Source organism: Lonchura striata, chromosome 3 (assembly GCF_050655825.1).
Source record: "Lonchura striata isolate lonStrDom1 chromosome 3, ASM5065582v1, whole genome shotgun sequence".
NCBI classification, from domain to species: domain Eukaryota; kingdom Metazoa; phylum Chordata; class Aves; order Passeriformes; family Estrildidae; genus Lonchura; species Lonchura striata.
The window spans coordinates 95,528,936-95,552,041 of NC_140705.1; the positions used below are offsets into that span (position 1 = coordinate 95,528,936).

A 23,106-nucleotide genomic window follows, 5' to 3' on the forward strand; every position below is an offset into this window, starting at 1 on the left:
TCAGCAGATCTGTGAAGTGTGGGTTCACCTCATCACTTGGGGTCATCCTCTGACAGCACAGTCAGCTGCTGTAAGCCTGTGAAGGGAAATATTATTTTCCACAGATCACATTTTTTGAGACAATGGCTCAGCAGACAGAATGAAGTCACCAAACAATAATACAAGCCAAAGCAAAAGCAACAGATACTTGTGGGTGTTTTTGACCAGTTGGCTAATAAAAGACACATCAATTTTATATTACAATTTTATTATATTAATACAATTAAGATTAATTTTTTTTCATAGCTAGTGTACCTAATTATATCAGGCTATGTACATATAACTTATTCCAGCATGTTACAATTGTTTTCACTTTAATCATGCAGCAAGTAATATGCAAACACAATTATAGGGGAGATTTTTCCCACCCTAAAAAAGGGAAACCAAAATTACAAAAGTATGGCTTTACAAGAAAGTTGTATCATACAATGAATATCCACATCTGGTTGGGCCTGGCAACATTCAGTCTTAATAAGTGAACAACAGCATCCGTCACTGCCATGCTGATTCCAGAAACACCAAGGGAACTGGGAACAGGGAAATGCCATTGATGTTAGAGATGGAAAATGTATATCTATATACATTCAGAGTACGAAAAATGTAAAACATGCTTTCAGGGATTAAGTGTCACATTTATTTGTATGCTGAAGTCAGAGTTATGGAACCTTCAAGAACACAAATGCACAGTTTTTTTTCCTTTAGACTAAGAAACATCAGTAGTGATGGAACCAACTTAGAAAGCATTACTTCAGGTGTAGGGAGGTATAATTGAGGTCAGAATCTGGCCTGTCCTTCCTGCTAATAATGCTGCAGAAATAGACAGAAGCATAGGGTTAGGAAGTCATAGGTGGCTGGATTTTGCTGGCAGCCCAGAAAAAAAAGAAAGACAAAGATGTATGTTTACAAGAGTTTATTAAAAAAAAAAAAAAAAAAAAACCAAAACAAAAAAAAAAAAACCAAATATGTTCTAGAATGAAGTGTGGCCAGCATCACAAACCCTTTGCTGGATGATTATAGTTGCTGGCAAGCAGAAGCCATTATGCTTGGTGCTCAGGGATAAATCACCCATTTCAAAACTGCTCCCTCTTTCCAAGAGCAGAAATGTCCTTACCTGTCAGCAGCACAGCGCCGGGACACACACGCAGACCTCGTGAAAAGGCTGCTTCCGTAGGGCATTGCTCCCTGCTGGTCCCGGGAGCGCAGTGGGTGGGAGCCGCCGCTCGGTTACGGCTTTGCCAGGAGAGGGCAGGCGGACACTCACACGTGTGACAAGAGGGCAGGTACTCACACACGTGCACACACACCTGGGTGTTTTCACTCACTCACTCACTCACTCACTCACTCACTCACTCACTCACTCACTCACTGACTCACTCACTCACTCACTCACTCCACTCATTCCTCACTCACTCACTCACTCACTCACTCACTCACTCACTCACTCACTCACTCACTCACTCACTCACTCACTCCACTCACTCCACTCATTCCTCACTCTCACACTGCTCCACTGCAGTCACTAAAGCTCTTCTCGCCAAAATCAAAGGCTCACACATACAGACAATTCAGATCCTTACAATGCTACTCCTCAAAATTGAAATTAAAGAGATGTAACCTGCAGAGCCAACCTAAATACAAAGATCAGAAAAGACTTTAACCTTTCCCCGTTTCTCTCTTGTGTTTATTCTTTTTCCCAAGTTCAGAAATACAGAGCTGAGCGACAATTACTCAGTATGCAGATATGCAGAATGTAAACATCACCACACAGCACCCAGCACCCTTTTTGATTAACAAAGTCACCAACATATTTGCCATGCAAGCATAGAGATTTTTCAAAACGATCAGGTTGCAGGAAAATATTGCAAAATATTTTGAGTTTACTTTTGCTGATGACCTGGCTTGGAAAGAATGGAGAGAAAAAGCAACACAGACAGGGCTGAGGTAGATTTGGCCATATCTGATGTAATGTCACTATATTGACCAAGAAGATGAATAGGATCTCAAACTAACAGGCAGATCACCACAGTATAAGCAAACAGGGTCCAGGGAGAAGATTCCCCTATTCCAGCAGGAGTGGCCATCCTGCAGTCACATTGCTACAGGCAATGGAAAGAGTTGTCACCACAGTGCTAATGACCTTAAACTTTGGCCCACTGGGCCTGCACATGGGAGGCCTGATGCGACTGAGGGCCAGCTGGTGCTCAATCTCTTGCTAAAATGGTCAAGAAAAGGAGAAATGAGGGGGCTGTGGAGTAATCTTTCCCATGTGGGTACTTGCCTGTTATACTCTGGGCTGGAATTTTTACATGTTGGCCAACACTGGACCAGCAGCTTTCTTCTAGGCTGGGGCACCAGTCACAGGAATGTCCCAGAAAAAAAACTATTCCAAGACAACTCATCTTCTATCCTCGCTCTTGGCAGGTGGATTGAGGAGAGCTTCCCACATGGACAAATGTGTGCACACAAGCATCCTGCTCTCTGCTACAAACCTACGAATAAAATGCCTGATTCCTGACCTCTGCATTGATCCACTATTGCAGCCAACAAGAGGCCCCTGCACCATTTTACACTTGCTTACTCCCAGTGGGCTGCTCTGGCTCTCTGAGCGTGGCCTCCTGCCTTAATAAAAATTGTTCTCCATTAATACCAACAATCCCTACCTGCCTCCTTGGATTTGTAAGATGAACAGCCCTCCCCTCCCTCCTGTCTTTTCTGAAACTCTTCACAGCACTGTTTCACAGCACTGAAACTCACATGGTTTAGAGCCAGTGGAATAGCACTGGATGATTTCCATTTCCTCCTTTCCTGGGATCTCTGCTTCCAGGACCCAATTAATATTCTAATAATATCCAGCAGCCTCCTCCGCCTCTCACCCACCAACATCCGGATGAGATACCGCAGTGCTGCTGGGGACAAACCCAATCCTGCTCCTTGGGACTCCCGGGGTGCCACAGGGGCTGTGCTCTGCACAGTCTCTCCGAGTTTTCAGGAGAGTATGTGCCAGTGCTGGGGAGCCTGAGGGCTTGGCAGAAGCAGCTGAGCCACCGCTTATAAAGCAAATCTGCCTTGGGCTCTGCTTTGCTTCCCAAGCTGTGACAGCCTCTGTCTGCAGCACAGGCTGTCGAGCTCAGGCTTCCCCCAAAACCCCAAAACCCTCGCTCAGAGCTGACCCTGCATTTCCCGCTTGAAGCCTTCCCCATCAAACAAGGAGCAACAGACACAGATGGAGAAGGACATTCAAGTCCCCGGGGGCAGGGGTGGAGGGACACTACAGCACCAGAGATGTGGGATTTCAAGAAAAGGTTAACCCCTTCATGGCCTGCTTACCACTTTTAGGGCTGGGCTGACACTTTCTCCACTTCACAAGCAAGCCTGTTCATTCACCTGGCCTAGCACAGGTGGCACTGGAACTGAGGTCCTCCCACAGCATGCAGGAAGAGATGGCTGAGAGGAGCATCCCAGTGTCCCAGAAAGGATGGTCCAGTTGGCTGTGAGCAGCGTGTTCTGCAGCCTCACAGTAAATCTCCACCTGGCCATGGCTGGCATTGCCAGCGTCCTGGCACACAGGAGGCAGCCCATGCAGAGAGAAACTAAATGGAAGTGCTTCCTGTGCTGACAGAAAGATGGACACAGGTCCAGCATGGCCTCCTTGGCACAAGCAGTGAATAAGCTGGATGAGACATGAGCCATTTTTGCACAAAGCAGTTGAGATTTGACTGCACATCTTTCTTAGTTACTGCCTGTGGAAAGTGGTTTGTGCCCCACAGTCTTGGGCTCCAAATCCAGCTGAAGAGGAGAGTGAGTTCTCCACTGCTGCCCCATGCAGACGGGGGAAGTGAGCTGTGCTACTTCAGCAGTGCAGAGGGTTGCACTTACAAGGAGTGGGGAACGCTGGTGTCCAAAATAAGGGATGTCCCCCAAAGGGAGCTGGGATTTTGCCACTGCTCTGTTTTTGCTGAAAACAGCCAGGAGAGCAGGACCAGCGCCTGGAGCAGAGAGAGCAGCATGATTCAGAAGGCTGCCCAGACCCAGCCCTGCTTTCTGCAAACTCACCCTACCTGCAGTGCCTTCAGTGGGAACATTTTGTAACTTCCAGGCTAAGGATTTCTGTCTGGACCTGGGTGGTAAAAATACTCTAACTGACAGCAAGTAGCAACTTTTAACAGTAGAACATCATACCCCAGCTTAGGATAAGTAACAAATGCCTGTGGCTCTGACCCACAGGGAAATCAAGTTAGCAAGCTACATCTCCTGTAGAGATGTGTTCCAAAACACAAGTCAAAGAGAAATAATGTCACATATGACAGACAGGGCTCCCAATGTTCCTGCTCCAATTGCCATTTGTTTACTGGACAGCAAGAAAAATGGTTCCTTCCCCATTGCACAAGTCTGTAGAGGCATCAGGGCTGGGATTGCCTTTAACCCCCTCACTCCCAGGTGAGACTGGATGCTTTCCATTAGCCATTCTGTGGATCTTTATCCCCCATCCCCCAGGGGGATAAAGCCCCTCTCTGAACTCAAGCCCTCCACACCATGACTTGCTGTGAAGTAACTTGGCAGGATTAGTTATCCTGCAGGAATACTGGTAACTCTGCATCCCTGCAACATCAGCCATGCACTTTGTGGTTATTACTAATGATGCTTGAGCATTGTTAGAAAGGAAACTTGATGTTTGAACCTTGTTGGTAGGGGATGGTATTTCTCCCAGCTCTAGCAGTGACACCATTTAAAAATCCCACTGAGTACCTAGTTCCTTTTAACCCAGGTGCATTACACAGGATACAGTTATATTGGGAATTCAGATACACTGATACCACCTGATAACTAAAAAAACAAACATAACACAGTCTCAACTACAGTTAACCCTTCACATGCATAACAAAACAGAAAACAAGGAAGGCTTTTGCCTTTAAAAGTGCCGTGCCTGCAATCAGTTAGAAAATACATTTAAAATCTTGTCACAAAATACTGGATTTTCCAGCATAGCCTAATAGGTTAAGTACTAAAATCCCACTAAAATGCAGAAGGTGGTGGATCACCAGCTCCTCTAAGTCACCTCGGAAAATCCAAGACCCATTGAATAAAGTCAAGGAAAAACATTTACCACATTTTTTGCTGGTAGCATTTTGCCATAGGATGGTAAGGGCTTTAGTGCCTGAGGTATAGGTAGTTCCTGGATGCTTTTAGGGAAGTGGGAAGGGGGAAGAGTCTGGAGAATAGTTTGCATAGCTTGCAGATATAAAGAAGCAGGTGTGTTCCCCACCAGGCTGTTGAATTTGTCTTCTCCCAGCAAAGCTGTCCAGTGGTCTGGGTGCTCCTGCAGAACTTTCCGCATCTTAAACTGTGGGTTGGGCATGAAGAGCAAGAGGTAATCGAGGCAGAGCTTCTTAGATGCGACATTGACTTTGGAGTCCCACATCTGCTCCAGGATGACGTCCAGTGGGGTAAGCCCTTTACTGTCCTCTATCCTGGGAGATGCTCCATTCCCGAGGAGAATGAGGACTGTCTCTGATCTCAGCAGTTCACAGGCAAGGTGCAGTGGTGTTTTCCCATCTTCCAGATGAAAGCAGCCAGCCCTATTGATATAGGAGTTCAAGCTGGGGAGCTTGTGTGCAATTTTGATGATCAGTCCCAAGATATCTCTCCTGTCATATGTGACCGCCATGGCCAGGTGAGGAGCAGAGGATGGGCAATAGCAGAAGTGTTCCCCAGGCACCTTGAGAGCCTCCTCTGGAAAATGAGACAGCAGATACTGAGCATAAGGCAGGTGATTATGCACCACTGCATAGAGAAGGGCTTCTGAAGGTGAGTAGGTTCGTAGGCTGGCATTTTCCTCCCAGTAAAAATACTCCATAGTTCTCATGTCTTCCAGCATCCACACAGGCTTGTGATCTCTCACAGCCTGGTAGAACATATAGGATAAGAACTTGCAGTGCCTGCTCTGATCATCCTGCAGGCTGGCCTGGTTACTGGCCATGGCTCAGCAAATAAAGAACAGCTCCACGTAAAATCACTCCAGACTGTAAGATTGGTGCACTTGGAATGCTGATCCCGATGCTGCTGCAACCTTCAGGCTGTCATTGCTGCCTGGACTGCACTAGCTGGAATGCATGGGCTGATCATCTCCACCCATTCATTGTTTTTCCCCTCACTGCAGTGGTTTTGTTTAGGTAAGCACAATCCCACAGGCTCAGTTAACCCATGCCATGCAAGCAGATGGTTGGTGAGTACATCCCGCTCTGCGTGTGGCACAGGTTACTGAAACGCTGTCAGACTGCCAGTGATTTTATACACACACAGCCACAGAGAACAGAGGGAGAGACTAAAATTAGCTTGAGAGGTGAGGCGGATTTCTGTCTGCATTTCATGTCTAACCAGATCAGCTCATACACTGCAGCAAGTGGAATAGCAATATTCTGCTATTTTATGGGGGTTTTTTCCATGTCACTTTCACACACACAGCTCATTATATAGTAAAAAATATGCAGCAGTGTAAAATACTCCAGTGCTGATAATAGGCATGATTCCATGCTCGGGAAATCAAGGAATCGGTACTGCTAGCACTAGGAAAGGATCCCTGTTTTATAAATAATGGTATGGCTGGCCACTTAGGAGACACTGATGTTAATGGATTGTCTATAAAGCATTAGTAATGTTTAAGATGCCAGCATTAATCTCTGCAGAGAAAAGAGGCAAACAGTGTGTGCAGTAACAGTGCCCAGAGTCATAAAGTAGATTGCTGGGTTTAAACGCCTTCCTTTGTTTAGCAAGGAAATACCTGGAGTGCCCCTGCTGCACAGCAAGGGCATAAAAAAAAGGTTAATGGCCAAACCTCACTGGCAGGTGGGGAGCTTTGATCAAAGCATTTCTTAGATGTCCTGCTTTGGGACTCCTGTCAGAGCCTGAAGCAATGAGGGAAAGTGGGATTAGGCAGACTTGTGCAGCATCCTGGTAAAACACAGAGGACCAGGGCCTACAGGTTTGACGGGGAAGGTTCTATTAGATGAGGCAGAAGGACCTGACCAAAATTAAATTCACAGAAAAGAAATTAACTAAGAGTCCTTTATGGCAAGCTCTGTCTAAGGAAGGAGGGTTTCCACACATCCTATAAATCAACAGATTGCAATAAAATGGTATCTCACCATTTTGGTAGGAAAACAGGGTTTCCCTTTAAGGGAAAATACAGCATATTAGGAAATCCTTATTTTCATTTCACAAGAAGACAAACATATAGTAAGTATATTCAAACTAGAGAGAATTCAAGTATCAGATCTCCAAATGTTGTTTGGAGTCATCCAAGGAGAAAAACAAAGCCACTCACAAAATTGGATCTAGATCTTGCACGTCTTCCAAAGCTTTATAGCCATTAAGTAACCCTCACCTGCTGCAGATGTTAAGATAAAGCTCCCCTGGGAAATGCTCACAGCACCCAGCCTGTCAGAGCTCAAGGAGCATCTGGACCATGCTCTTAGTCCTACAGATTGATTTTAGGTAGTCCTGTGAGTTGTCTTGGTGCAGAGACGCATAGAAGTCAAGAGAAAAACGTTCTGCAAGTATCTCCAATGAAGAGGGAAGCCAAAACCCCAGAATCAGGAATGGCCATGAGGCTTCTGGCCAATCAGCTCTACACCACAGCTCCAGGATGTCCAGGATATGAAAACATCTGTAATTACACCGTACCTTGTAATTATATGTTACACTGTAATCCTGCCTAGGAAGCCCAGCCCAAAACTATGAGTCCCTCAGGTGGTTTGTTCACCTCTTTATGGCACAGGTCTGTCTGCTCTGGTGGCTCTTGGCCTTGGCCTCTTCTTTTTCTTTTCTCCAGGAGTTTAGAAAAGCTAGTGCTACAGGCACCTTTTTGATGGCAATGCATTGCTACTGGATTTACTATAAGCATAATACATCTGTAAAACATTACAGAACCATTAGAAATGGAAGACATTGATATGGAAAGCTTCACTGAGGAATTAGAAGAAGACTAGGAGTTTGGAAGTTTCTATTTATTTCTTTAAATTTTGATCTGTGGCTAAAAATAATGACTCCTAATTCATAAGGTGTTTGTTGTGGCTTTCCTCTTTGACAAAGTGCAGTCTAGAAGAGGAATAGGATCAGTTTTGACTCACAGAGAGAGCATCCAAGACAGCAGGAACAGGTTTGAAAGGAAAAACAAAAGCACATTTTTCCCAAAACACCATTTATCTTTTAATCTTTAGATCTCACCAGGGCCGATGCATTTTTCCCATTTGATAGTGATTTCAGCTTATAAAATATTTGGTTATTTTGAACCTGTGAAAAATACAGAATGTTTCTGAGCTATTTAGAAATGTTCTTACAGTGTTATGCTCAAAATATTGTTTCTGGGCAAAAGGGAAACATATCTTACATATAAAGACAAGAACTGAATGTTAATAGAACTGAAATCTTGGCATGATTATAGGCAAATTATTCCAGAAAAAGAGACAATACTCCTATCAGAAATTATTTCAATACCAATAATAATAATTTTTAAATAATTTGAAGCCTTTTGCACACTTCTTATCTTCTATCCCTATTCCTGATGTTATGCTCCCCCTGTCCAAGCTCATCTAAATACTAAGGTTTTAGTTTCATTCTGATGGTGGTGTTACAGGAAATCATCAGCATCTGGAGTTGTTCTGTGGGAGGAATGTGAGGTTGATGGTGATGGTTTCTTCTTCCTCACTCCAGTTTCTCCTAGGGGTCAGTTTTATGATTTATTACATACTTTTACACCTGCTTTTTCTTCACTGGATTGCAACTCCATTTCACATCCACATTCTCAATAGATGCTGGTTCTATACATATAAGATATTACTTATTTGTCCTCTTTTCTATCCCTGAAACCATTCTTGTCTAGCTCTGCACTTCTTTAGCTGTCTGCAGGTGAGTGGTTTGTAGCTGGGAGTGCTCCAGAGTCAGAGGCCTGTGCCCCATCTCTTCCCATCCCACTGGGCCTTCAGCCCCTCTCAGTGCACCCTGTGCTTCCACTTTGCAGCTCCTCTCCTGTCACACCAAGCCCACGATGACCTCTGTTAGCTCGAATTGGAGTTGTGAACACCTCGTAGTGCACAAAGGAGCTGCTATAAACCCATGTTTCTGCCATGCAGTGCCAGGGAAAGTAAACCCCATAAGCCACAGGCCGCTGGCTGAGAGGGAAGAAGTGTCCCTACAGCTCAACCAAACTGGAACAAAGCAGCAAGTACTCTGTAGTAGTGCAGGCAAAGCAAGTTTGGCAGGCCTTGGTTGTGAGCCTTTGGAAACTCTGTACAGAACCTGCAGCCTCTTGCCAGCAATGGCCAAACTGTGCTGCAGGGACAGAGGGTTCCTCTGGGTCCTGTTTCTGGAATAAGCCAAAGCAGAAAGGCTTTGTGTACTGCATGCTGAGAGTGGGGCTCAGGCTTAGCAACCTTTCCCTGTCATTTCTTCCTCCTGCCCCTCTGTACAAAGTTACAGGGAGCAATGAGAAGAACTGTGGGGGGAAAAGTGAATGAAGACACCTTCTGGAGAAAGAAAAAGTGAACAGCAGCTTTTGGCCATTGGGACTAAACCAGAAATGAGGTTTTCTCATTTGTCATCTCACTGCCTGGTAGGAGCAAGATATTTCTCTCCGTTAAGGGAAGAGCAGCCTTGCCACAATGTGGGTTAGATCAAGCAGTGTGCTCATGTCTGGAGGATGAGATGTCAGCTCAGTTTAATCAGCTATAAAAACAACAAAGCTCTTATAATTCTATTTTTAAAAAATGCTTCTGAGACCCGATTGCACAGAGCCTACACGCCAAGAATCCCGGTGTCTCCCATTTCTGTAAACTCTTTTGTTTCAGTTCCCAATTCCTATCCTAATTTGAGGCTACATCTCTCAAAGGCAGTACATAAATAGACAGATTACCATGCCTCTTCCAGAAAGTAACCTGTCAGCTGAGTTCTGTTTAAAGAACAAAAAAAGCCCTTGCAGACAGTCTGTGCCTACATTGAGACAGATGCTGTTTTTCCAGGGAAAGGCAGACTGTGAAACAGTTTTACATCACTGGATGCTTTCCTTCCTCGTCATGATTACCGGTGTCAGTGCCCTGTTTCACCACACCCCTATGTAAATGTCAAGGCTGTCAATTGCTGAGAAAGCATTCAGGAACGCATGAATACATTTAGCTTCCAATACTGACAAAAAGCAATGCTTTTTTACACCAGCCATAATTAACCTGCGGAATTCAGTGCTAGGTGAGGCTAAACGTTTGGCAGTCTCCAAAGTTTTTATTTTTTCTTTAAATTCAGGTCTTTGTTATGTGTTCTGTGAATATGCAGGAGGTGACACTACACCAAAACTGCAATTCCAAGGTCCTACCACCATGTAGATAGGCAAATAAATTAAAAACTACAGCTGTACCACTCCTAACAAAATGATGACAAATTTGTCTGAACCTTCGTAGTTGCTTTTGTGCTGTATTGCTATTGCAAACAAGAGTTGCTTAGAAAGTTAACTTCTGGGTATTTTTGTGGGGGAAATGTCAGTGACATGAGACTGAGCTGCTCTGCAGGATGTAACAGTTTCACTGCATCTGTCAACAAAATTCATGGTCCAAAAAGACATTAATATATTTTTCAAAATTATTTTTATTGAATCCACTACAAAAGAAAAATCCAAGCTGTGTGCAGCTCTGTAAAACCCCATAATCTGTGACTTATGAGCCCATAATTAACTGCTGGAGGTCGCTGAAAACAATCTTAAGCCCCAGTGTAATTACAAAATTATTTGTCAGGAAAGTCTTTTGAGTGTCTTCTGAGGTCCAAGAGACTGAGACAGATTTCAAAGTTAATTCAGTCATCAAGAGTGCCAGTTCCTATACCCTGCATTTTATTGTCTCACAGACAAAATACTTCATCCACAGACAAAGATAACTACTCACCACTGTTCTCCACACTTTCCAGTGTTTTTTATCTGCAAATGATTTTTAATCTGGGAGAAGTGGACAGTCTGATCAACAATAAGCTTTTCAGAACTACCTGAAAATTGTATTTGTCCAAGCAAGTTTCCTCTGGACTTTATTTTCTCTAATGCTTTGTTCAAAGATTTGTATTGGAAGAATGGATTCCCTGGAGAGGCCACTTGTGATGACTCAGACAGTGACAAATTGCTTCTACTGTCACATATAATGAGTTCAGACCCTTGCTAATCTGCAGCTGGTCACTATTTTCATACATCTTCATGGTTTAATGTATATTTGAAGTCAGCCACTGAGAATTCACTCAAGAGCAGATGCATTGCAAAATGAAAGCAGGAAATTCCGTAAGGCTACTTAACAGAGGAGCATTTTGGTGCCTCACAAATGCTTTGAGCACTTTTAAAATCCCATTAAGTCCATTGAGGTACAGTATTTGCTTGGAGTGTGAGCTTCCTGTGGAGAGCTGCCTCAGTGTTCCTTCATCAGCACCCAGGGAAATACCATCCTAGACACCTCTGAGCTGTGTGACCATACAAATACTATCAATACCAGAAACCCTGAAACAGCTGCTAGTGCCTAACAGCCCATAATGACATCTCAGCCAACAGCCACTGAACTGAACAGGAAATTGAAAGATCTTCACAAAGTCACCCTTCTGCTGACTGAAGCCTCTGGCTCATATACTTGATTCAGTACAGAAAAATAAATTTTATTTGTGACTAATTAAAAAGAATTAAATACTTGTCAGTAATGCACCAAAGGATGTTGGACTGCCTCGGCATAATGCAGGATTTAAGGTAATGACTCCTATATTTTGTTTAAAAAGAGTCTTCTGCTCATCATGAGCAAAACTGTCCGCTTTTGATAAAGTTTATAATTGATGATGAAGAAAAAACTTTTACTGCAAAGTATCCAAAAGTGAAAGGCGGAAAGAAATCAGCAGAACTTTCAGATCATTGACATTTAGAAGGATGGCTTAAATTTTTGATATAAGTGTCAGTTGAATGCTGGTTTTCTTTTGGGTGGTTTTGGTTTTGGTTTATTGTTTTTGTTTTCTTTAGGTCAAAACTTAAGAAGTAGAAGCTATTTACAAGCAGCTTTCTGGGTGAGACATATCAGACTATCTGTGCAAACACTCCTTCAAGATGTCAATTACAAGGTACTGAAATCAAACAACAAAAAAAAATCAGTCTGGCCCTCTTCTTAGTGGCATATGAAATAATTTGAAGAAGAAGAGGAGTTAAACCACTGGCAGCAAAATTCCTCTGGGTGCCACCCTAATAATAATGCAGAGTAATGGAGGGCCATGGCCTACATCCATGTTCTGGGACTGCAAGCTCTCCTCTGCTCAGCAGCTCATGCCCCAGTTGTCTTGTGTGTAGCACACTGAGTGTGGTTTCTGCCCTTTTCCTCTTGTTCTCAGGCTTTGCCTTTCTGCACCAAGCTGTGGTCAGTGAATAAAAATCCAGGCTCTGGGGGCCAGGAGTTGGACTGGAGAGATGCAGCTTTCCCTGGCAAGGATCATGGTGACATTCACCAGATACAGGACATGCCCTCCCTTTGCTTTGCCTGGCAGTGGTGTTGATAATGACAGACAACTGCCAGGGGGCTGCTGCCCTGAAATGTAACATCTTGTGCCATTTGAGATGGAGCCACTGGAGCTCCCTACCTTTCCACAAAAGTAGCTGAAGGCCAGGGAAAATAACCCGGAGCTCCTCAGTACCAATGTCAGACACCTCGTGTGATTTCACACGCTTCAGCAGCCACCCTGTGTGACAAGAGTGGGGTCTCCTCTCCCATGTCAGAGCTGTTGCTTCAGGAGGGGAGGGTGGCACTGTGCTGTGCCCACACCTCATCTCCTGTAGGCTGGATCAGCAGCAGGCACTGCTTGTTCAATGCAACTGGAGTCAACTGGAGTCTTCAGTGGAAGGATTAGAACATTTTTACGGAAATGCTTCTCCTCTGAGTTGCTCCAGAAAAAAACCTCTGATGAGATCCTATCCTGTCAGGGCTAAAGAACAATCAGGGTTTCTATGACAACCTTTCTCTGGTCGTTTTACCTCCAGGGCTGCTGTGGAGCACAGGGACCCCCTGCCCCAATCCTGCCGTGCCAAGTCAGACAGGGACAGCCCACCGGCTCAGGCTTGTTCCCTGAGCACCAGAGCACTTGGGAAGCACACAGCCCCCTGGAAAGGTTCCCAGCCAGCCTTCACTCCTGACACCCCACAGCTCTGTCAGGCAGGTGACAACAGAGCCAGGACTCCTCATTCTTCCAGCAGCCTGAATAAACACTGACAGCAGCCAGAGATCAGCAGGAGCCTTGATGCTGACAAGATGAAATGTTGTTCATCCCTAAACAATATTTGAATTTGGAGATTTAAATCTTGAACTGGGATCTGAAAATATCCTGAAAATAGAATCATCTTTATGAAACAGAAATTCACTCTCCCAGCCAGCCCCAGTTGTCAAGACTCACTCCTCAAAATGAGACCATCTGTCATGGAAACAGGCATCTAACTTTAACCCAGATTTGAAACTGCTGGCTTGGAGGTTTGTAAATAAATTCCAACAACACCCCAACTGTTTTTAGGCTTACATTGAGGGGCCACATCTGCTCAAAGTAAAAAAAAAAAAAAAAAAAAAAAAATCTGTATTTACATGAATCACACATCAACTCATTCTATGTAAAGACTCTGTAAATGCAATGCCAAAAAAAAAGCTGTCAGTGTGCCAGCAATACCATGTTTACCTTAAAGCCTGTCAAATACAGCCCTAAAACACTACATAAATAGGTGGAAATATTGAATGAGTTGCTGCAGGATACAATCCAAGTTTTAAACTATTACAGGTGTCTAATGGATATTATCTTCCTCATCCTCTTTATCAGGCAGAGGCATTGTCCTCCTGACAGCCACAGCTCCTGGAGCAGAAGGTGGCTGTCATAAGCAAGCCTGTTCTGCAGCTGGAGCTGTCCTCTCCCAGCACAGCCCTGCTGGTCTGCTGTCCTGTTTGGCAGCTCAGAGCTAAAACAGAATCTGCAAGCTGTTAATGTTGGTGTCACTATACATCAAGCCCAGACACTAAGCTGGTTCCCTCTCCTGAGTATGCTGGCATTTCAGAGCCTTCATGATTTTTGATATGTGCCTTTTTATATAAATGAAGAACTGCTCTTCACCCTACTTTACAAATTGGAAACTGAGGTGGACAGAGTTAGTGTTTCCCTCAATAATAGAGGCAGACAGTCCTTTTTCCTTTCCCATTGTATTATTATTTTTGACATGCTGCAAGTCTTTCTGGCTTAGATTCACACAAGAGGTGGGACCTATATTTAATTTGAGCATTTTAGTGTCTCTGTGACCTTCCCTAGCACCTAGTGAATGAACATGGAGTTCTGAAGTCCAGGCTAAAAGACTATGAAATACGCTACTGTTTCTACATGATTTAAAATTTGTGTGCATAACAGGGGTGTTCTGCTCACATGCTCAGGCTTGGCTCCTTCACCAGGAAAAGCTTTTCTTGTGATCAGCTGGGTAGAAACTGTTGTATCTTTTCTTCAGTTTCGAGGGGGTTTTACCTTGAATAATATAAATGATGCCACGCTGTTCATTCTGGGATAATCTTGATTCACATTTGCAACCATCCTGAATGCTCCATTAGAATCATTTTGCCAGCTAATTGCTTATATTGCCTTTCTTGGATTCTCCCACTAGAGGGGCTCCCTCACTTCCTTTAATCCTTTTTGCAAACATTCACTGCTGATCTCATCAGCCTGTAAATTCCCTTCCTTCTTACCATTGCTCTTCAACAACTGGATATCGACAGCAGTCTCTGATTTATTCCAGAGGTCACTGCTGTCATCAGTCTTCTGAATTTCCAAGTAAGCATCTTCATCTTTTCTCCCACACAGGCAGTGTGTTCAGGGCAGTGAAGAGGAAATCCCCATCGCTGTCTCCAAGACTGGCTCATTTTCCTCTTCCAGATCCCTGCTTTAAACTGTGCTTCACTGTCATGGCTGGGAAAAGCACCCACAGAGCGCTGGCTGCTGATGTGCCAGCACTGCTGCCTCTCACACCACCCACCTGCTCTCCCCTCAGCACATCTCGGGCTATTGTCAGGCTGTAGGAGCTCTGGGGACAGGACTGTCATTCACTCTGTGCTCATGCAACACCTGAGGTGGGGTTACCCTGGTGGATGCCTAGGGTTATTTGGAACACACAGCAAACTGCCCCTTGCAGTCTTGCTTTGACTGGCCTGGTGCCTTCCCACTCCTATCCTAATAATGCCTGCTCTTGGAAACTTCTCTAATCCCCTCGCAGGCTTTCCTAATCCCTTTTCTTGGCACTCTCCTCACTTTGTGGACCACATTGCTTTGACCATGTTGTTCTGCCCGTGGTGTCTCAGCACATCTCTGGCACAGCCTTGCATCCAGCCCTTGTAACTTTGCCTAGAAAAAAACTGGGAGGCAACACTGTAAAAGGAAAATGCTCCTTCCACAAATGAAACTGAGTTTGAGAAGCAGGTTTGAAAATTTTAATTGGCAGTTTAACCATTTGTATTTATTTATGTTTTTATTGTTTCTCTCAGAGGACAATAGAATTGTATTATTGTGTCTGCTCAAGATTCTGTTCCATTTTCTTGATGTAGTTTAGGCTACAATATACCAGTTATTTTAGGACACATCATCCTATGCACTCTGCAAAATCTTTTCTGGGTAGATTTCATGGAGCTTCTTGGATGTATACATGATAATCCCACTTGACCAAAAAACGTGGTACTCCATGCATGCACACTCATACTGTCCCATAGCTCCTGTTTAGCATCCTGGGTTCCTGCATACCCATAATAAAGTGAATCCTAATGCTGTATAAATTACACAACATGCAGCCAGTGCTTTCTGGAAAGTCTTGGAGTCGATGTACAGGCTGTTCTATTCACAAACATATGTCTGATGCTTTCCAGAAACTGCAGTTTACGACATGTGCTGTCTGTCATAGCCAGGGTAATCCCTAAAGGCAAACTCAAGAGTACAATATGGTAAATTCTTCCACTACACCTTACTTCCAGGAGTTTAGGGAATTGTGTGATGCATGGACAAGTTGACACATAGATTTCACACCTTGGAAAAAACATAAGAAGTGGCATCCTGGGCAGATGATCTTTAATGTGTATTTCAGTGTTTTTCCTCTGCAATTTCTCTATAATTGGAAAGTGTCAATTATTTTGTCTGTTTACAGTTTTCCAACACAACTTCTAGCAAAGGCAAAACCAGTTAAGCTCTGAAAATCAACCCCTAAGCACTAAAATCTGTTTCTGTCAGCTGGCAGCAAACAAGCAGAGAGGCACCTCTTGATGAGTGCCCGGTCTTTGAGAAGCATCGTGAGAATGAATCGCCCTTTGCATGGCTCGCTATTCAAATGTACCCCTACAGGTTCCGCACGTGGAATGATTGAAAAGTCTCCGCACCTCCCAATACCCACAAGGTGGTGCCGTTTAACAATTTTAGGAGACGAGCCACCACCGAGGCATCGGGGAGGAAAAACTAAGATCCAGCTACTCTAAGGAATTACGATCTATTGCACAAGAAACTGTTTTCTAAACCGTAGGCCAAGCACCACCCGAACAGCAACTTGCACTCAGTCAATCCAAAGGATCATATCAAGCATTCTTGCTGCTGCCTTGTGTCTCCTTGAGCCTCTTCCCTGTTGCAAGGTCATGTCCACCTCTGCATGTAGTCCTAGGAACTTTCCTCTATATGGGGTGGCTCTGCAGCATAAAAAACCTCACAGTCCAGCCTGCCTCCCTGTCAGCACACCTGCATGTTAAACAGAGACCACCTTTAACCTCATGGCCCAGGAATAAGCAGTTCAGTTTGCTTTGGATGGTTAATAAGAACGGGGAAAGTCCTGGCAAGGGTTACTGTCAGCCCTCCTGATAATTCCCATTCCCATAGAGAGTCTGTTTGCTTTTCCTACATCATCATCTCCCACTCACAGGACACACACTGTCCTCCCTTGGTGATAGACTCAGGATAACTGAGTCAACAGAGTGAAGAGTGGGAGCCCCTTGTTTTGGTATTAGCAGGACACCACCAGCTGTACTCCACATCAGTTTTCCCACTCCATGGAGACAGCCAGCTTATTTTCCAGCAAACCTTGGATGTGCAGAACATGTTGAGGGCTTGGAGTCTTCTTGCCTGTGTCAGATTCAGAGGAGAGGCTTAGAAATGTACCCCTGCCTGAACCCCTTGCTCTAGCAAAGTTTTTCTGGAGGCTGGGGTTAGTTTCTGTAGGATTCAGCTAGTTCTTCCTAACCTGAAGGCTATCTCCTTCTCTTCAGCCCTTGTTCTTTGCTGAATATCAAACTGCCTGCAAGATCAGTGACTTCGAAATCATGTAAACAGCATATGTTGAGCAGACATTAAAACTGTTTCTGGAGGATGCATACTACCTGTCCTCATAAACACAAGCATCAGATTAGCAGAGCAAGAAGTTAAAACAATCTTTCGGGAAAGAATTACAGCTCTTTTTTGCAGCTCTTTAACAGATTAGATTGCCTTTTTTTTCCCAGTCAACTTCATCAGAGGCATTATTCAGAATCCTAATGAAATTCAGATGATAATGCAGCTGGGGGTCTTGAGAGCACTTCTGCCTGTGGCTGTTCTTGACTCTATGGCCTGGAGGAATGCAGAGGAAAATTGTATTAGCCTGTCCTTCAAAGGCAAGGAATTAAATTTGTTAGCATTGTGGTCTAAACTGTGTCAGTAAGTCATATGTTTACCATTAAGCAATTGCCAGAACAACACAGGTAAATGAGCAGGAAAATAGTTGTTTATGACCTCAGTTACTCCTAGTTGCTGTTCACTAGTGCAGTGCTGTTAAAGACAAAGGAGAAGGAAACAATGGGAGACAATCTCCAAAGGTGATGCTCAAATGAAGTGTGAGGAATCACATGTTTCAGGAAATAAAAGGACAGAAAAGCAGAATATAGCATTTGTCTTCCTCATGTATTTGTGTCCTCTTTTTTTATCACTTCTATAGAGCTCTGTAAAATCAGGAAGGGTAGGGGGATGATAAATGGTTCATTGTGCTTTCTTGTATGAGATCAAGAAATGAAACTAGCAATTAGCAAGCTATCCACAGGAGGAAGTGGTCCTTCACACACTGTGCAAGAAATCTGTAAAACTTGCTGGAGGAGATTTTAGATTCAAACCTTAACAGAGGTTGGACAACTTCCTGGGTAAAAAGAACATATGAGTGCCTTTGACAGAACCTCCTCCCTCACAAAACCTGTGTGTGTGTGTTCCTGGGGTGGAGGACAGCCAGTTCTGAGAGAAGTTATTTATTCCAGACTGCTTGGTGGTGGGGAGGCTGTACCTGAGTTGTGTCCAGCCTTGGTTTTCCTTCCCAGGTCAAGGGGATGTGGGGAAGCTGGCAGAGCCCAGTGGGGCTGCTGCATGTTCAGGGCCTGCAGGATGTGCCCTCGGAGAGCTGGAGGGAGCTGCACTTGATCAGGCTGGGGTGAGGTGAGCTGGAGGTGGCCACAACCATCCAGCAGAGAGACACAAACAGCAGATAGTTTTCGGGCGCAGTGGACAATATAAGGGGTGGTGTCCAAGGTTTGCAGTTTGAGAGAGCCAGGTTGGATTTTAGGGAAGACATTTGCAGTAGGAGACCCCCAGAGGGGACTTTCAGCCAATATTTCCATGACTTGATGAACATGTTTCAAAACTGAACACTTGCAGAACCCCAAAAAAGTGGTGGGAGCTTTCTGAGACAAAACCTGGAGAGAGACAATACATCTGATATGGTAGCTGATATGGAGCACCTCTTTCTTGTTATCCCCTGTTTTGTACTGACACCACCACAGGTTTCCAGTGACAGAGTCTGTTATTTATTCACCTCACTGAGAGGCCTGTTCTCAGTGTCAGTGGGATGACTCTGTTCTTTGTACTGTAACAGAAGTGATGCAGTCACATCATGTTCCAATTAAGAGGCCCTGACCTCCAACAGTAGCTCCACATGAAAGAAATGAGCACCTGCTAGGAAGCTGGGTGCCTGTCATCCCAGCCTCCCTGGTGAGGCAGCCACAGGCTATTTTGGACCTCAACTGCAAGTCCTCTTTCAGTTCTGCAAGGCTGAACTTCCCAAGCTGTGGTCCTAAAGCAGCTCACTATTCACAATATTAACATTTTGTTCATAAAACACAGGGGTGCCAATCAGAGTATCCAATCCTCTCAACTGCCTGCGACACACACCCAGAGCAAAATGGCCAAGATGCTCCCAAACAGTTTTCAAGGCAGAGAAAAAAAACTGAGCACAGCACAACTATGGGCTAAAAGTGAACATGAGAGCAGTAGGTCGACCTTCTTGCTGCCAGCTTTTGTTCAGGCATTTGGGCCTCCTGAGTAGGATTTTAACAGAGAACAGCAAGTGAGATCTGGGGTAGTGCTGAGGGAGCTCCTGCCAGCCACAGACAGCATCATGAGACTCTGTTTGCTAAGGAAAGTATAACAAGGGAGGAGTAAAGAGCAAAACAGAATGATATGAAGAGCTTGGGAATGAACATATGTAAGGTCAAGGATACACTGTGGAAGGAGATCATTGTTGCTTGATAAAAAAAGGGAGCATCAAAGGAGATATGTACTGAAGGAATAACACCACCCTCTTCAAGACCTTTTGTTTGAGGCAAATAAGCCCTGCTGAGTGTATAGGGAATTGCCCCTCACCTTATGCAGAGCCTTTCTGTGTTTTATGCATCCTTCAGCCTCACTGCTAGGGCTAAAAAAAATAGCTTGTCTATAGTGCCTTGGTGGTGACTTTGTGGAATCCTGTCAATTATCCACTAGAAAACATCCTCTGTTCCCTTCACTCTCTGTTAGGATGGGACCTATTTCTGTCTGAATGGTCTCAACCAACTTCAGATAAGGGTGTCCTAGGGATTAAATACTTCGTAACCCTGGAATGTCCCAGAGTTTTCCCTCTGTATCTTCCCAGCCTGACTGAGATGTTAGAATATGGGAAAGGCAGGGGACTTTTCAGAGGAAAATATTAATGGAAAATGTAGGGAAAATATAGGGAAAAATCTGCTCCAACTTCTATCCCCACTGGTTCAGGATAACTTTTGTTATATTTAATAGACACTGTTTTATCCATCCAGGTTTTACATTACCTAGTATTTGTATCGTTTGAGATGACTCTTTGTTGCTCTGGGATCCTGTTGTCAGGAAGTTACCTTAGTATTATTCTTTATTTGGATTAATCTCATGAGGACAGATAAGCCCAAGTTAAACAGTCTGCACACAGAATTTTAAGATGTGATGACTTTGGACCTGAGGCTCCCCAGGCCAAGTAGCCCTGCTCTAGATCAAATGTTAAATTTCCTTAATGTCCCATGATGCTCAGATCTGAGGGCTTTGAACTCTCTTCCACATTAATATGTCATTTCTCTTTATTACAGCTCTCCTGTGCTAGTGCAGAAACATTAATGGAGGAGCCACAAGCTACCACTTGCAGCTGCAGTCCTGCTGTTTGAGGACCAATCCATCAGACAGCAGTGGAACATCACCTCTCATATTCTGGACAGGCAGGCTCTTCAAAATGTTTTCCAAGAAAATGATCTGCACAGAGTTCTGTAAAAATCTAATCTTACCCCATTAACCAATAGCTTATAACTAGACCAGGAAAAAAAAAAAATCAGGTATAATAGCTCTTTGACAAATGGGGTAGCACTTAGTCAATTCATTTATCTATCTACTAAATGGTTGCTTTAAACCCAAGAGCCTCACCTCTTAACTCCCTGGTTAATGTTTTCAGATGACATGCCAAATGTGTCCATTTTATAAAACTACATTAAAATTAGAGAGGGGAAAATCTGGTAATCTTGGTTAAACATGGTTGTTTCATAAAGAATAATACTGAAATTGTATTAACAAAGCTTCAAGAATGTTCTGACATTAAAAGGACTGATACTCACTCTCCATTTTGCTGTGACCAACTTGCTTATTCACTGTGTCTCAGCTCAGGGCTCCAGCTTTCTACTGGGGTGCCCATTGTGCAAAGAAAAAAGAGAAAGATGGCCCATGTGCCAGTAACCCAGCCCAATATGGGATACAGCACAACAGAGATGCTCCCATGCTCAAAGTCGAGAGTCAGAGCAGAGGTCTGTGCTTGGCAGGGTATTTAATGCTGCCTTCAGTCTCACTCTCACTGTGTTTTCCACAGAGCTTGTGACAAATAATTTTAGGAAGGAATTTATAGGATGACCTTGAAGGTGATGTCATGGTGTCCTTTGCTACATGGTGCAGTGTGGAAAAAGCACTTTATCAATGAGTGTTGTGCTTTGTTAAATGGAGACAATTGAACTGCATGAAAAGAGGCCACAAAAGGCCTTTAAGGGGCAAAAGTAAGAAATCTGGTGTTGGTGCTGCTGGCAGAGGAGTTTGGCAAAGCAGTGGCAGGGGGTGATGATGGTGCTAGGGTGGTGTGGTGACCCCTTTTTCCCTCCTCTGCTCTCTGCCCTCTCTGCTTTTGCAGTGTCTCGCTCATGTGGCCCTCACTCTCTGTCGAATGTGCCCCAACAGACTGTTCTGCTGAGTGGCCTCTTCCATGGGCTTTGATGTTTCTACCCCAGCTGGGGCTCTGCACACCCTCAGCACTGGATTTCATCACCACACACAGGAGCACAAAGGAGCAGAGACATGTAGGGATGAAGAGTAGATCAGTCAAACTGCTGTGGCTACACAAAACTCCAGGGTGTTGCAAGGAGTCAGGAGGGGCAGTTCTCTCAAACTGTCCTACACTGTAGCCTCTCTACTTTGTAGCTTTTCATCAGCATGTCAGAAATTTTACAAAGCTGGAATCAGGAGTCCTCCCCATCCTGAAATGTATTGGGAAAGTAGGATATTCAAAATGATTGCTGCTGTCAGATTTACAACCCAGCAAAGACACTGGAACATAGGAAAGCAGCTCATGAAAACTTGGACAGTTGTAATCAAAGTCACAGGCTGGATACACTTCATGGAGGATGAAGCTCAGAGAATGAGAATGGAATACCCATTAGAAAGAAAATAGATCACAAATGTTATGCTTGATAGGAAGACTGTAGAATATTTGCCATTTGAGATATTTAAAATATGCTTAGGCTGATCCTGATGTACTTGCACCTGCCTTAGCCTAAGAGGTAGACATTGGTGATCTCCTGAGCTGGCTTCTGACTCTTCATTATTTGAGTCTCTGGTATCAAATACTACTTTTCTGTGTCAACAACCTGTCACCGAGATAATGAACTGAACTATTATTTTTTTTCCTGGGAGTCTTAATATCTTGTGGCACCTGATGCCACCAAATCATTTTTATTGCAGTCTCCTGTGGGGATTTGTGGTCAGCCATTCTGAGAGCAAGCTGCCCTCACCGAGCTTCCATGGACAAATATTTACCTGCAGCAGAGTACAGGCAGCTGTAGCTGCAGGCTCCTCTTTATTTATAGCTCACTAGTACAGGCGAGCTGCAGTCTGCCTGCCTTTGGTCACCTGCTCAGATCTGAGGTTAACACATGAGTAAGCAGTGACTTCCTAAAGGCTAAACTGTATTTGCAGAAAATATCACTTTATCCCAGTCACCGCTGTGGACAGATATAAAGTAATCCCTATAGACATGTGAAGGCTAAGCCTGCTTATCTGATGGTGCAAGGTCAGACAGAGGGACTGACAGGGGCATGTGTTTATAGTAACAATTGTAATTGCTCTACAAAAAGACATCCCTCAAAGGGTTTCCTCAAAATATTGTCAGTCAAAACATAAATTCTTGAGAAAATTAAGAGTTTAATAATATATGATCTCCTATTAGGGTACTTTGACTCACACAAACACAACATAACTACATGATACTTTCTTAGAGAGCCCAGGTTTATCAGATGTCATCTTGCAGGGTTAAGCTGATTAGCACAATGGTCAGGGAGGAAACTCTCCCCACCAGGCACAGTTATTAGCCAAGGTAGCCAAGGTCTTACCCAGACTGTGTGGTTGGGCACAAGCTGTGGTGGACCCAAAGCCAAGCATGGGCTGACAGGCCAAGCTGACACTCCGGTCCAGTTGGCTCTGGTCTTTCCTAAT

General features: G+C 44.2%; 1 protein-coding gene across 1 annotated transcript; it reads right to left on the reverse strand.

Annotated features, from left to right (window-relative positions):
* Positions 1 to 230: 230 nt before the first annotated feature.
* LOC110472819 (ankyrin repeat domain-containing protein 9) lies at positions 231 to 6,379 on the reverse strand. The gene has a single exon (XM_085575806.1). It carries the CDS (start codon positions 6,014 to 6,016, stop codon positions 5,126 to 5,128), a length of 891 nt encoding a protein of 296 aa, XP_085431932.1. The 5' UTR covers positions 6,017 to 6,379; the 3' UTR covers positions 231 to 5,125.
* Between the last annotated feature and the right edge of the window lie 16,727 nt (positions 6,380 to 23,106).